The following is a 15,957-nucleotide window of genomic DNA, read 5'->3' as shown; positions in this document are numbered from 1 at the left end:
AATACAGGCAAACGTAAATCTGTTTTACCAATTTTTTACCATTATGTCACATATGCACCCAGAGGAAAAAAAACTCTAGACCACCTTTACTCCACACACGGAGATGCATACAAAGCTCTCCCCCGCCTTCCATTTGGCAAATCTGACCATAATTCTATCCTCCTGATTCCTGCTTACAAGCAAAAACTAAAGCAGGAATTACCAGTGACTCGCTCAATATGGAAGTGGTCAGATGACGCGGATGCTACGCTACAGGACTGTTTTGCTAGCACAAACTGGAATATGTTCCGGGATTCATCCAATGGCATTGAGGAGTATACCACCTCAGTCATCGGCTTCATCAATAAGTGCATTGACGACATCGTCCCCACAGTGACCGTATGTACATATCCCAACCAGAAGCCATGGATTACAGGCAACATCCACATCGAGCTAATGGCTAGAGCTGCCGCTTTCAAGGAGTGGGACACTAATCCGGACTCCTATATGAAATCACGCTATGCCATCAGACGATCCATCAAACAAGCAAGGCGTCAATATAGGATTAAAATTGACGCTCCTCGGATGTGGCAGGGCTTGAAAACTCTTATGGACTACAAAGGGAAACCAAGACTCGAGCTGCCCAGAGTTAAATGCCTTTTATGCTCGCTTCGAGGCAAGCAACAGTGAAGCATGCACGAGAGCACCAGCTGTTCTGGATGACTGCGTGATAATGCCCTCGGTAGCCGATGTGAGCAAGACCTTTAAACAGATCAACATTCACAAAGCCGCGGGGCCAGACGGCTTAACGCGAGTACTAAGTGTACTGCGAGCATGCGCGGACCAACTGGCAAGTGTCTTCACTGATATTTTCAACCTTTCCTTGACTGAGTGTAATACCTACATGTTTCAAGCAGACCACCATAGTCCCTGTGCCCAAGGAAGTGAAGGTAACCTGCCTAAATGATTACTGCCACATAGCACTCACGTCGGGAGCCATGAAGATCTTTGAAAGGCTGGTCATGGCTCACATTAACAGCATCCTCCCGGATACCCTAGACCCACTCCAATTCACATACCGCCCCAATAGATCCACAGATGATGCAATCTCAATCGTACTCCACACTGCCCTTTCCCACCTGGACATAAGGAACACCTATATGAGAATGCTGTTCATTGACTACAGCTCAGCATTCAACACCAGTGCCCACGAAGCTAATCACTAAGCTAAGGACCCTGGGACTAAACACCTCCCTCTGTAACTGGATCCTGGACATCCTGACGGACCGCCCCAGGTGGTAAGGGTAGACAACAACGTCTGCCACGCTGCTCCTCAACACTGGGGCCCCTCAGGGGTGTGTACTTAATCCTATACTCCCTGTTCACCCACGACTGCGTGGCCAAACACGACTCCAACACCATCATTTAGTTTGCTGACGACACAACAGTGGTAGGCCTGATCACTGACAACGATGGGACAGCATATAGGAAGGTCAGAGACCTGGCAGTGTGGTGCCAGGACAACAACCTCTCCCTCAATGTGAGCAAGACAAAGGAGCTGATCGTGGAGTACAGGAAAAGGTGGCCGAACAGGCCCCCATTAACATCAACAGGGTTGTAGTGGAGCGGGTCGAGAGTTTCAAGTTCCTTGGTGTCCACATCACCAACGAGCTATCATGGTCCAAACCCACCAAGACAGTCATGAAGAGGGCATGACAACACCTTTTCCCCCTCAGGAGATTTGGCATGGGTCCCCAGATACTCAAAAAGTTCTACAGCTGCACCATCGAGAGCATCCTGACCAGTTGCATCACCGCCTGGTATGGCAACTGCTTGGCATCTGATTGTAAGGCACTACAGACGATAGTGCATCACTGGGGCCAAGCTTCCTGCAATCCAGGGCCTATATAATAGGCGGTGTCAGAGGAAAGCCCATAAAATTGTCAGAGACACCCAAGTTATAGACTGTTTTCTATGCTACCGCACGGCATGCGGTACCAGAGTGCCAAGTCTAGGACCAAAAGGCTCCTTAACAGCTTCTACCCCCAAGCCATAAGACTGCTGAACAATTACAATTCCACCGGACTATTACATTGACCCTCCCCCTTTGTTTTGTACACTGTTGCTACTCATTGTTTATTATCTATACATAGTCACTTCACTCCTACCTACATGTACAAATTACCTCTAACCTGTACCCCCGCACACTGACTCAGTACCGGTACCGCCTGTATATAGTCTTGTTATTGTGTTACTTATTTTATTTTATTTTTTACTTTTGTTTATTTGGTAAATATTTTCTTAACTCTTCTTGAACTGCACTGTTGGTTAAGGGCTTGTAAGTAAGCATTTCACGGTAAGGTCTACACTTGTTGTATTCGACGAATGTGACAAATAAAGTTTGATTTGATTTGAAATGGTCACTGGTTCAAATACCAAAAATCTGTTGGTGTGCTCTTGAGCAAGGCACGAAACTCTAATTTGCTCCAGGGGCTCTGTACTACTATGGCTGACCCTGTAAAACTGCACCTATCTGGTGTATGTGACAAAAACCCTTTATTTTTAATGAGTGACAGTGATATACAATATAACTCAGAGCAGCTTACCGATCACTGCACCTGTGCACAGCCCATCTGTAAATAGCCCACCCAACTACCTCATCCCCATATTGTTATTTTTTTGTTGTTACTCTTTTGCACCCCAGTATGTCTACTTGCACATCATCATCTGCACATCTATCACTCCAGTATTAATGCTAAATTGTAATTATTTCGCCACTGTAGCCTATTTATTGCCTTACCTCCCTAATCTTACTACATTTGCACACACTGTACATATATTTTTCTATTGTGTTATTGACTGTACGTTTGTTTATCCCATGTGTAACTCTGTGTTGTTGTTTTTGTCACACTGCTTTGCTTTATCTTGGCCAGGTCGCAGTTGTAAATGAGAACTTGTTCTCAACTGGCCTACCTGGTTAAATAAAGGTGAAATAAAAAAAATATTTTAAAAAACTGTATACATACTGTATATGTTAACCATGTCAATAGTTTACATATATAAGTGTGTAGCCCTCCATTCCTAACCATTGTATAACCCATGGGTGTTCTGTCTTTTCACTGTCTCTGTGCAGGTGTGTTCATCACTAAAGGGGATGTGGGGGTGGGCACGATCGTGGGCTCAGCTGTCTTCAATATCCTCTGCATCATTGGAGTGTGTGGAATATTTGCTGGCCAGGTAGGTTTCTGTACCTTGGCTTACACAGACACAGACACACACACAGGAAGGGATGAATACATGGGGGTGAAATGTTGGCTCTTCCACTCTTACAGACCGTTCCTCTCTCCCCTTCTCTCTCTCTCTCTCAGGCAGTGCATCTGTCTCGTTGGTCTCTTATGAGAGACTCTATGTACTACACCCTGTCCATCACTGCTCTTATAGTGGTGAGTGGAGCCTGACCATTGCAAACCATTGAAGTGGGCCTTAGTGTGTTGCCTCCTGCTGATCAGATGGTGTATCTACAGAGTGGATCCATATACTAATGTTTACATCAGAGAAAAGTGAACCCCAAAAGCTAATACTGTACTTCCAATCATTCTTCAAAGTGTTCAGTGTCATTCTTCTTTGTCTCCTTACAGTTCATATATGATGAAAAGGTTTCATGGTAAGTATGGCTTTCAGTTTCTTATGTATACAGCACATACACCTGTGTTGTGTTGTAGAGCTGTTAAAAATCAGCTTCAATTGAATCCCTCTTGATTTGTGTTCCAGGTGGGAGTCTCTGACACTGGTTCTGATGTATTTCGGCTATATTTTGATAATGAAGTAAGTCTGTGTCTGAAACCATCAATACCACACACAAACACACTTCAAAACCATTTCATGTATCCTGAGTAGAGGTATGAAATTGTATCCACAGCCTTGTACTGTCCCTCTTTGTCTAGGTTTAACTCTTGTTCCTTTATGTGTATAGGTTTAACTCCAACATTGTGCATTTCCTGGAGAGGCGGAAGAAGAACTCGTCCAGCCTGGGGAACGGCACAGCCAGTAACGCTGACCTGGATGACAACTGTGATGCCAGCGCTGTCCTGCTGAAGAAAAGTACGGTCTGACCGTTCTGCCATACATGTGTCTGTGTGTGTTTGTCTCATCTCTCTCTCTCACATCGCTCACGTCTCTCTCTCGCTCTCTGTGTGTCTCCTGTAGCTAACTTCCACAGAAAGCAGTCAGTGTTGATGGTAGATGAGTTGCTGTCAGCCTACCCCCACCAACTGTCCTTCTCTGAAGCCGGCATGAGGATCATGATCACCAGCCACTTCTCCCCTCGCACACGCCTCTCCATGGCCTCACGCATGCTCATCACTGAGGTATGACCACACATGCCTTCTGCACACGTGGTCGTGTTTCTGTTTGCTGTGTGAATAAACTGTATTCTTACAGCATACTTATTTTGAAAATCTTTGTACAGCATATGACATGTGCGTATGCATGTATTTGTGAAGAGACAGCGTCTGATTAGCACCCGGCCGTTCACTAACGGAGACTCAGAGGTCACAGTAAAGGTCGGCAGTAGGCGGGGCCTGGAGAACGGACTGGGCGGGCCTGAGAAGGGAGTCAAAGGTCGCCGTGGTCACCATGGAGAGGACGACAGGGGAGATGTGGAGGCCGGCAACGAGACGGAAAACGAGAACGAAGACAATGAGAATAATGAGAACGATGAAGAGGAGGAGGACGTAGGGGAGGGACCTTTCGTGCCCTTTCACGCCCCAGGTAAAAACCAATATAACATTACAGGGTTTCAAAAATGTTCAGTCTCTCTGAGCTCTCTTTATTGTGTTGGTCATCACTCGCCTAAAGGTATTTTTAGATTTCCTCAATAAAAACATCAATTAATGTAAATCCAGCAAAGAACACAAATTGAAACTGCATCTCTTCTTCTTTCCTTCTCCCTCCATCTCTTTCTCTAGCTGGGTGCTGTAATAAGATCAAGTGGCTGTTGGCCTGGCCTCTGTGCCTGCTGTTGTTCTTCACGGTACCTAACTGTGCCAACACTCTCTGGGAGAGATGGTTCATGGTCTCCTTCGTCACTTCCACCCTCTGGATTGCTGGTTTTTCCTATGTCATGGTCTGGATGGTGAGGACACACGCACGCACACACACACACACACACACACACACACACACACACACACACACACACACACACACACACACACACACACACACACACACACACACACACACACACACACACACACACACACACACACACACACACACACACACACACACACACACACACACACACACACACACACACACACAACACTGACGCCTCCCAAGTGGCGCAGTGGTCTAAGGCACTGCATCACAGTGCTAGCTGTGCCACTAGAGATCCTGGTTCAAGTCCAGGCTCTGTCGCAACCGGCCGCGACCGGGAAACCCATGGGGCAGCGCACAATTGGCCCAGTGTCGACCGGGTTAGGGGAGGGTTTGGCCGGCAGGGATGTTCTTGTCCCATCGCGCTCTAGCGACTCCTGTGGCGGGCCGGGCGCAGTGCACGTTGACACGGTCGCCGGGTGTACAGTGTTTCCTCCGACACATTGGTGCGGCTGGCTTCCGGGTCAAGAATCAGCGTGGCTCGGTTGGTTTGTGTATCGGAGGACGCATGGCTCTCGACCTTCACCTCTGCCAAATCCGTACATGAGTTGCAGCGATGGGACAAGATTGTGACTACCAATTGGATACCACGAAATTGGGGAGAATTAATAAAAAATAAACTCACTGATGTGTGTGTGTCTCTTCCCTTCAGGTGACAGTGATCGGATTTACTCTGGGTATCCCCGACGTCATCATGGGCATCACCTTCCTGGCAGCTGGCACCAGTGTCCCTGACTGCATGGCCAGTCTTATAGTTGCACGGCAAGGTGAGGACACACAGAGTACTTTCTCTACCGAATCAAAATCAAATCAAACTTTATTTGTCACATGTGCCGAATACAATAAGTGTAGACCTTACCGTACCAACAGTGCAGTTCAAGAAGAGTTAAGAAAATATTTACCAAATAAACAAAAAACTAAAAATTATAAAAAGTAACAACATAAAATAACAATAAAGGAGGCTATATACAGGGGGCACCGGTACCGTGTGGGGGTACAGATTACTCGAGGTTGTCACGGTTGTAGGAATGAGCGGACCAAAGTGCAGCGTGTGTGTCGTTTCACATTTTATTTATACTGTGAAACTATGCAATACATAAATAAACTGAATGACAAAAAACAACAAACCGTGACGCAGAGGTAAAACATACACAACTCAAAATTAATCTCCCACAAACCCAGGTGGGGCAAACACCAACTTAAATATGACCTCCAATTAGAGACAACGATGACCAGCTGCCTCTAATTGGAGATCATCCCAAACACAGCCCAACATAGAAATACAAAACTAGAACAACCCAACATAGAAATACAAAACTTGAACATAACACAGAAAAACTAAACTAGTAAACCCCCCTGTCACGCCCTAACAACTTACTATGGTCAGGACGTGACAGAGGTAATTTGTACATGTAGGGAGAGGTGAAGTGACTATGCATAGATAATAAACAGCGAGTAGCAGCAGTGTACAAAATAAATGGAGGGGGGGGGGGGTCAATGTAAATAGTCCGGTGGCCATTTGATTAATTGTTCAGCAGTCTTATGGCTTGGGTTAGAAGCTGTTAAGGAGCCTTTTGGTCCTAGACTTGGGGCTCCGGTACCGCTTGCCATGCGGTAGCAGAGAAAACAGTCTATGACCTGGGAGACAGGAGCCTACATTTTTTGGCCTTTCATCTGACACCGCCTATTATATAGGTCCTGGATGGCAGGAAGCTTGGCCCCTGTGATGTACTGAGCCGTACACACTACTCTCTGTAGTGCCTTATGGTCAGATGCCGAGCAGTTGCCATACCAGGCGGTGATGCAACCGGTCAGGATACTCTCGATGGTGCAGCTGTAGAACCTTTTGAGGATCTGGGGTCCCATGCCAAATCTTTTCAGTCTCCCGAGGGGGAAAAGGTGTTGTCATGCTCTCTTCACGACTGTCTTAGTATGTTTGGACCATGATAGTTCGTTGGTGATGTGGACACCAAGTAACTTGAAACTCTCGACCTGATCCACCACAGCCCTGTCGATGTTAATGGGGGACTGTTCGGCCCACCTGTTCCTGTACTCCACGATCAGCTCCTTTGTCTTGCTCACATTGAAAGAGAGGTTGTTGTCCTGACACCACACTGTCAGGTCTCTGACCTCCTCCCTACAGGCTGTCTCATCATTGTCGGTGATCATCAGCAAACTTAATGATGGTGTTGGAGTCATGTTTGGCCACGCAGTCGTGGGTGAACAGGGAGTACAGGAGGGGACTAAGTACACACCACTGAGGGGCCCCAGTGTTGAGGATCAGCGTGGCAGACGTGTTGTTGCCTACCCTTACCACCTGGGGGCGGCCCATCGGGAAGTCCAGGCTCCAGTTGCAGAGGGAGATGTTAAGTCCCAGGATCTTCGTGGGCAATATAGTGTTGAACGGTGAGCTGTAGTCAATGAACAGCAATCTCATATAGGTGTTCCTTTTGTCCAGGTGGGAAAGGGCAGTGTGGAGTACGATTGAGATGGCGTCATCTGTGGATCTGTTGGGGCGGTATGCGACTTAGAGTGGGTCTAGGGTATCCGGGAGGATGCTGTTGATGTGAGCCATTACCAGCCTTTCAAAGCACATCATGGCTACCGATGAGTGCTACGGGGCGGTAATCATTTAGGCAGGTTACCTTCGCTTCCTTGGGCACAGGGACTATGGTGGTCTGCTTGAAACATGTAGGTACTACAGACTCAGTCAGGGAGAAGCCAGTTGGTCCGCGCATGCTTTAAATACACATCCTGGTAATCCGTCTGGCCCCGCGGCTTTGTAAATGTTGACCTGTTTAAAGGTCTTGCTCACATCGGCTACCGAGAGCGTTATCATGCAGTCGTCCAGAACAGCTGGTGCTCTCGTGCATGCTTCAGTGTTGCTTGCCTCGAAGCAATCATAAAAAGCATTTAGCTCATCTGGTAGGCTCGTGTCACTGGGCAGCTCACGTCTGGGTTTCCTTTTGTAGTCCGTAATAGTTTTCAAGCCCTGCCACATCCGACGAGCGTCAGAGCCGGTGTAGTAGGTTCGTCTGAGGGCATAGCGTAACTTCTTAGAAGCATCCGGATTAGTGTCCCGCTCCTTGAAAGCGGCAGCTCTAGCCTTTAGCTCGATGTGGATGGTGCCTGTAATCCATGGCTTCTGGTTGGGATATGTACGTACAGTCACTGTGGGGACAACGTTGTCGGCACAAAAAAACGAACAAAATAGCACAGTTGGTTAGGAGCATGAAAACGGTGCCATTTTTCCAGTGCTGTTTGCCCTGCTGCTCCCCCACCCTATGAACACACACAGGAATCAAAGAGCTCCACACTCTGTGTACATGGTCAACAGAGAGAAGGGCGATAGAGAGATGAGATGAGGAAGAGGGGAGAGGTTGTCATCTGTCTCTGTGACTGAGTCGTGTGGAAGTGACGGGGACGGGTGGACTGAAGAGAACCCAGCGTGGCGCCTTCCTCCATCCATTTATTTTATGTGTTAATTATCGCTCCCCTTTCAAAAATGTATCAGAGTCTGAGAGAGAGAAATGGAAACACATTCCATGACAGTCTGTTTGTGGTTGTTGTATTTGTTGTTTGTGGCGACCTGATTACCTCAGCAAGTCAGAATTCTTTATTGATGTTACCGATGTTGACCAACATCTCAGTCTATTGATTTCTCTTTCTCTCTCCCTCTCTTTCTTTGCATCTCCTCTTTTTCTTCTCTCTCCCTGTTTCCATCCCTTTCTCTTTGTCCCTCTCATGCTCCCTCTTGCTGTGTCTCTCAGGTTTTGGGGACATGGCTGTTTCGAACTCTATAGGCAGTAATGTGTTTGATATCCTTATTGGACTGGGCCTTCCCTGGGCACTGCAGACTCTGGCCATCAACTACGGCTCGTATGTAAGTAACAAACACTGTTTCTCCTAACCCTGGCTGTGTAAGGTCTTTAGTAAACCTCCATCAGAAATGCACAATAAAAACTGACATCTGAAACGTATACGTGATAGGCCTATTCTGTGAAGGTAATATTGATGTTGCTTTTTATTGTGAGAGATGACACAATTGATCTTCTGTCCAGAGCCCTCTCTGCTCCTGTCAAATGGCACCAATGTTATGTATGTTTATGTACAGTATTAGTCAGTGTCATGACATATTTACGTAGCCATTGGAGCATCTGTTATTTGTGATCACTGTAGATAAACATATATATTCCAGTTTGACATGTGATTGGGTCCTAACATCTGAAAGAAATAGGAGAAAAGTAGCTGTCAGCAGTCCAAGAGAAATACAGCGTTGAGTGCACCTGTAGCCCAGTGTGCCTGAATCACACTAGATAAAACACACGTCGGGGTGCTGTGGCCGTGAAGGAATGCCTACATTAATCTGTTCCCAGGAGCAGACAGACAAGCTTTGCTGCCTTGCTGCTTTTGTAGTGTGGCGTGTTACATGATTATTCTCAATGAAGGCTTTGACTGTGTGTTAGGGAATTGAGCTGTGTATTGGGGGCTAATGTAGGAGTGAGATACAGTGCATTCAGAAAGTATTCAGACCCCTTCAATCAAATGTATTTATAAAGCCCTTATTACATCAGCTGATGTCACAGAGTGCTGTACAGAAACCCAGCCTAAAACCCCAAACAGCAAGCAATACAGGTGTAGAAGCAGTTTACTTTTTCCACATTTTGTTACGTTACGGCCTTATTCTAAAATTGATTACATCATTTTTTCCCCATCAATCTCCACACAATACCCCATAATGACGAAGCAAAAAAAAGTTTTTTATACATTTTTGCAAATTTATATACATTTTTGGGGGAGGAAATATCACATTTACATTAGTATTCAGCGCCTTTACTTTGGCAGTGATTACAGCCTCGAGTCTTCTTGGGTATGACAATACAAGCTTGGCACACCTGTATTTGGGGAGTTCCTCCCATTCTTCTTTGCAGATCCTCTCAAGCTCTGTCAGGTTGGATGGGGAGCGTCACTGCACAGGTCTCTCCAGAGATGTCCGATCAGGTTCTAGTCCGGGCCCTGGCTGGGCCAGTCAAAGACATTCAGAGACTTGTCCTGAAGCCACTCCTGCATTGTCTTGGTTGTGTGCTTATGGTCGTTGTCATGTTGGAAGGTGAACCTTCGCCACAGTCTGAGGTCCTGAGCGCTCTGGAGCAGGTTTTCATCAAGGATCTCTCTGTACTTTGCTCTGTTCATCTTTCCCTCGATCCCGACTAGTGTCCCAGTCCCAGCCCCTGAAAAACATCCCCACCGCATGATGCTGCCACCACCATGCTAAACCGTAGGGATGGTGCCAGGTTTCCTCCAGACATGACGCTTGACATTTAGCCCAAAAAGAGTTCAATCTTGGTTTCATCAGACCAGAGAATCTTGTTTCTCAAGGTCTGAGAGTCTTTAGGTGCCTTTTGGCAATTAGGTGCCTTTTGGCAAACTCCAATCGGGCTGTCATGTGCCTTTTACTGAGGAGTGGCTTCCGTCTGGCCACTCTACCATAAAGGCCTGATTGGTGGAGGGCTGAAGAGATGGTTGTGCTTCTGGAAGGTTCTCCCATCTCCACAGAGTAACTCTGGAGCTCTGTCAGAGTGACCATTGGGTTCTTGGTCACCTCCCTGACCAGGCTCTTCTCCCCCGATTGCTCAGTTTGGCCATATGGCCAGCTCTAGGAAGAGTCTTAGTGGTTCCAACTTTTTCCATTTAAGAATGATGGAGTCCACTGTGTTCTTGGGGACCTTCAATGCTGCAGAAATGTTTTGGTACCCTTCCCCAGATAGTGCCTCAACACAATCCTGTCTCGGAGCTCTACAGACAATTCCTTCGACCTCATGGCTTGGTTTAAAGCTCTGACATGCACTGTTAACTGTGGGACCTTATATAGACAGGTGTGTGCCTTTCCAAATCATGTCCAGTCAATTGAATTTACCACAGGTGGACTCCCATCAAGCTGTAGAAACATAGTATGATCAAAGTATGATCAATGGAAACAGGATGCACCTGAGCTCAATTTCGAGTCTCATAGCAAAGAGTCTGAATACTATTTTATATTTAATACATTTACATACATTTTTAAAAACCTGTTTTCGCTTTGTCATTATGGGGTACTGTGTGTTGATTAATGAGAAAAAAAATTACATTTGACCCATTTTGGAATAAATCAAATCAAGTATTATTTGTCACATGCATCAAACACAACGGGTGTAGACCTTACAGTGAAACACTTACTTACAAGCTCTTAACCAACAACATAGTTAAGAAAAATTTGTGTTAAGTAAAAATCAAAATAATTGAGAGCAGCAGTGAAATAACAGTAGCAAGGCTATGTACAGGGAGTACCGGTACAGAGTAATTGAGGTAATATGTACATGTAGGTAGAGTCAAAGTGATAAACAGTAGCATAAAAGAGGGAGGGGGGGGACAATGCAAATAGTCTGGGTAGCCATCTGATTAGCTGTTCAGGAGTCTTATGGATTGGGGGTAGAAGCTGTTAAGAAGCCTTTTGGACCTAGACTTGGCGCTCTGGTACCGCTTGCCATGCGGTAGCAGAGAGAACAGTCTATGACTAGGATGGCTGGAGTCTTTGACCATTTACCTCTACACCGCCTGGTATAGAGGTCCTGGATGGCAGGAAGCTGTGATGTACTGGGCCATACGAACTACCCTCTTTTTTGGCTTGCGGTCAGAGGCCGAGCAGTTGCAATACCAGGCAGTGATGCAACCAGTCAGGATGCTCTCGATGAAGCAGCTATAGGCTGTAACGTAACAAAATGTGGAAAAGGTAAAGGGGAATACTTTCCGAATGCACCATACAGAGAACAGCTTATGGATACTGTATACATTTCAAAAGGGCCCCCCAAAAAAAGAGCTGGCATAAGACCATATAATCATTTGGTGGTGTAACTTGTGTTTTTGAAACTATTATTCTCTTCTGGAAATAGCAGGTGTACACTTTATACTGGTGCAAAAGTGTTGTAAATCAGTTCCCAACCCCATGGTTTAACTTCTTCTGTGCCTGTTTAAACCTTTCTTCTCTTAGATTAAACTGAACAGCAAAGGGCTCATCTTCTCTGTGGGACTTCTGTTGGGGTCTGTGTTCCTCACAGTGAGTCATTCCATGTATATGTCTAAGATTTTAAAGAATAAAATATACTTGTGTATTGTATTTTACCGTCTATGCAGAATAACATTTTAGTAGAGCAACCATAAATGTAATTCCTTAATCTCTTCCCTCGCTCTCTTAGGTCCTGGGGGTACATCTGAATGGGTGGAAACTGGACCGTCGTTTGGGCCTGGTGTGTCTGCTCATGTACTGCATCTTTCTCTGCTTCTCCATCCTCATTGAGTACAACGTCTTCACCTTCGTCAACCTGCCCACCTGCAGAGACCGCTGAGACCCAGTTCTCACTCTCCCTTCTCTTTCTCCTCCCCGTCCTCCCGCCCCCTCTCTCCAGGAGATGGTCCGGCTTGGGAGGGATCTGTCTGCACCTCAGATATTTGTATTATTATTATTTTCTTTATGGTCAGTGCAATAGGGAGTAGCGTGTGTGTGGTTTAAAGAGGAGAGGAGACAAACTGGGCACACATGCAGGAGCACAAACTGACTTGTAAAAAGCTTTCACACAGGACTCGTGAACGAAGCAATTTTTGTCGACTACTGCCTACTTTGATGTGAAGATTTTTATTTGTTTAGGATTTTTGTAAAGGTGTCTGAAACTGCATTATATTCTACCATGTGATCTTGATGACAATTTATGATGTAATATGTTTATTAGCTGCTAACTGGCTTTGATGAAAGCCGGTCTGATACGAGTCTATAATGTGTACTGGAATAGTGTTGTTTGAACAATATTAAATGAAATGTTTTCCGCTTTGTAAATACATGCAGGCAGATATTCTATTTATTAATTTATTGAACATTATCTATTTTAAATCCAAACCAACCTGCATTGGCCTCGACGATTAGCTAATTTTGGAGATACTGTCTGTAGAGCTTAGTGACACCAACAGCCCTTGGCATGTTATGAGACTCCAGTCTAAAGTCACTTTTAGGGGAAACATCCTTTCGACTTGGCAAAAGAGGAATCTCTACTAAAGGTATTCTGAGCACTCTATGATGGACTTGATTTAGATCGTCACAATTTACAGAAGAAAATGCATCCTTAGCAAAGTCAAACCTATTCAGTGAGACTGCACTGAAGTATATTATATGTGGTGTCTGTCCAAGGTGGGAGACGGTCTCTGTTTCAATGACAATGAGTGTCTCTACTTGCTGATTATTATGGCAATCTGGTAAAATGAAGCAAGCTTTGTGAAACAGTAAACTCCTTTTTTCCCACACATGGAGCTCAAGAGAATATGTGCTGCCACATAGCGGCACAACCATGAACTACAGCACAATATTGGATTCCTACATACTTTTTCTTGTTCCAAGTAACTTTTACCAAATGTACATTGCCTAGATGGACTTCCTGTGTAAAGGATGGATTTCCTGTTCCACCGACACACAGAGGAATTTAGGCATTTCTGTACTAATGAGTACTCCCAGTGTTATGATTCATAGAGGTAGAGCTGCACTTTAAATAAAGCATCTGAACTTATGCTGACCTTGTGTTGGTTGAGCTGCGGTAATTCGTTTTTTGTAATGCACAATGTTTAGATTTGTCCAGATGGTAGGTTGTGCTAGATTTAAATCAGTTCTTATGTCCTTTACGCCTTTAGTTTTAGGGATTATATCATACGTAATCTGTAGACATGCAGGGGATTCTAGGACACTTGTTCAAGGCAAGCCAACCAGTCGGCGTTGATTGAACGTTTGCTATGTTAGTAACACCATCGCACCTTTAAAAAAATATATTTATCACACCACTGTAAACACACAGCAGACTAAGGGCTCTATTCAATCCGCATCGCGGAAGTTCAGTTTTAAAGCGGGATTGAAATTTAAAGGCAATGTTCCCGCTTCAGCAGAGTTTACATTAAACGGTAAACGCTGCATATAGTCTGACTCAATCGGGAATTACTTTTACATTTCTGTTGCGGAATCTGTAACACTTCAAGTTTTACAGATTGAATAGAGCCCTAACACTATCTGTAAAAACAACGCTTTTTCATCTCCTAGGTTTTTTTCATAAATGCAAATAACACACATTTATTGGAGAGAAAAACTTGCTTTACAAACTGCTCTGAATGACATCTTGTGAACACTCATTTTATGGACCAATAACACAATATCTCAAATACATAAGTTATGATTTTAAAAAAAGTCTCAATGTACAAAGTATTAGGGTTGCATTTATTTTGAAGAATGTTTATCGTTTGTTTTTGTTCATATATTTATTTGTCTTGGGAAATGAGTAGAGACGGAGCACAACTCTAATGTCAAAGGAAAACGGTTTTTAAAATGTAGAATCATTTATAATGCAATAATGATGAGCTTTACAATGTAAATATGTTGTTTCTTTTCGTTTGATTGAAGGCACACTTCTAGATGGTATGTACAGTTGCACATCCCTCTGTCAAGAGAGTAAAATGTATATTGTAGGGCAGACTAAAACTAAGTGGTTAACAGAAGTCTGCACTGGAAGCTTGATATGAAAAGTGACTTATCGACATATCTACCAAGCCTATAAGTCAAAGACTCCTAACTTGTTTTAATTGGCCGTTATCATACAAATATCCCCATGCAGCATTCAATACATTAAGTTGAAAAGATATCTTCAGTGGCACATCTAACTGAAATGTTAACCAGTGACATATTCATCCTTAGCCATAATACCATTGACAAATATGGTCAGATGTCATGTTGCTGTTCATTTGTCCCTGGTTTGATGAGGATTATGATCTGAAAACAGGTACTATACAACACAGGAGGTTGGTGGCACCTTCATTGGGGAGGACGGGCTCGTGGTAATGGCTGGGGCAGAATTGGTGGAATGGTATCACATATCAAACATGGTTTCCATCTGTTTGATGTCATTCCATTTGCGCCATTCCGACCATTATTATGAGCTGTTCTCCCCTCAACTGCTCTACCACCATGTGCTTGAAATTCACCAAACTATCACCAAGACTCATATCTGCAGGTGAGCGGTCTTGAAGAAAGGAATATTTTAATAATTTGTGAAGTTCACATGGTGATATATTGCTGATGTACATATATACATACATGTATTTATATATTTTGTCTTAATCTGTATATTTGTTCAATATATTTTCATAAATATGATCTTAGGTCCCCCTTGGTACCCTCCTTAGTCCTTTGTTGTGTTGTGTTTGAGATTTTGATATCACCTTGTTCTTTGTTAACTCGCATGGATATATTTTAATATAATACATTATTTATGGTAATTATAATGTAATTCGAATCAGAATTATATATATTAAAGATGGCACTAAACTTCGCTGTTGAACTGGACCTCCTAGATGACTGCATGTTGTTTCTGATAGGATTGCTGAGTTTGATGATGTAATGTTAATCAAATAACCTGAAGTATGCCTCCGGAACAGGGAGATCAAAACAGAATGGTTTACTTTGTGTGCCGGTGTTTCAGATGTAATTTAGAATACTTTTGGTACTTCCGCATAAATAAAGTATATTTGCTTAAGGTAATGCATGTATCCTTGTGTTGCTTTCCACACTACCACCAGAAAAGCTTTTATCATAAAGTCTATAACGTAACTTTAGATGTGAAATTAAAGAGAGGAGAAAGAGAATGTGAAACAGAGATACTCACTAAACCGGTATTTTCATTAGTCAATTATCTGTCTAATTTCACAACACATACTGCCCCTTTATTGTGTAAATGTTGTGGCATTATATTGGGCATT

At 44.2% G+C, this 15,957-nt stretch overlaps 1 protein-coding gene across 1 annotated transcript in view; it reads left to right on the top strand.

Moving 5' to 3' along the window:
- The window catches only part of LOC106607058 (sodium/potassium/calcium exchanger 3), a 167,485-nt gene extending 151,780 nt beyond the window's left edge, over positions 1-15,705 (top strand). Inside the window, exons 6-17 of the mRNA XM_014203625.3 lie at positions 3,113-3,216; positions 3,348-3,422; positions 3,618-3,643; positions 3,751-3,804; positions 3,953-4,080; positions 4,186-4,346; positions 4,482-4,749; positions 4,947-5,113; positions 5,792-5,906; positions 8,910-9,022; positions 12,167-12,232; positions 12,372-15,705. Of these exons, the coding sequence (XP_014059100.2) occupies positions 3,113-3,216; positions 3,348-3,422; positions 3,618-3,643; positions 3,751-3,804; positions 3,953-4,080; positions 4,186-4,346; positions 4,482-4,749; positions 4,947-5,113; positions 5,792-5,906; positions 8,910-9,022; positions 12,167-12,232; positions 12,372-12,521 (1,427 nt within the window). The 3' untranslated portion in view covers positions 12,522-15,705. The remainder of the gene's footprint in view (positions 1-3,112; positions 3,217-3,347; positions 3,423-3,617; positions 3,644-3,750; positions 3,805-3,952; positions 4,081-4,185; positions 4,347-4,481; positions 4,750-4,946; positions 5,114-5,791; positions 5,907-8,909; positions 9,023-12,166; positions 12,233-12,371) is intronic.
- Positions 15,706-15,957: the final 252 nt, after the last annotated feature.

The sequence above is a fragment of the Salmo salar genome, chromosome 01 (genome assembly GCF_965601325.2).
Source record: "Salmo salar chromosome 01, fSalSal1, whole genome shotgun sequence".
Taxonomy (NCBI): Eukaryota; Metazoa; Chordata; class Actinopteri; order Salmoniformes; family Salmonidae; genus Salmo; species Salmo salar.
This window is presented reverse-complemented; position numbering and strand designations above follow the sequence as displayed.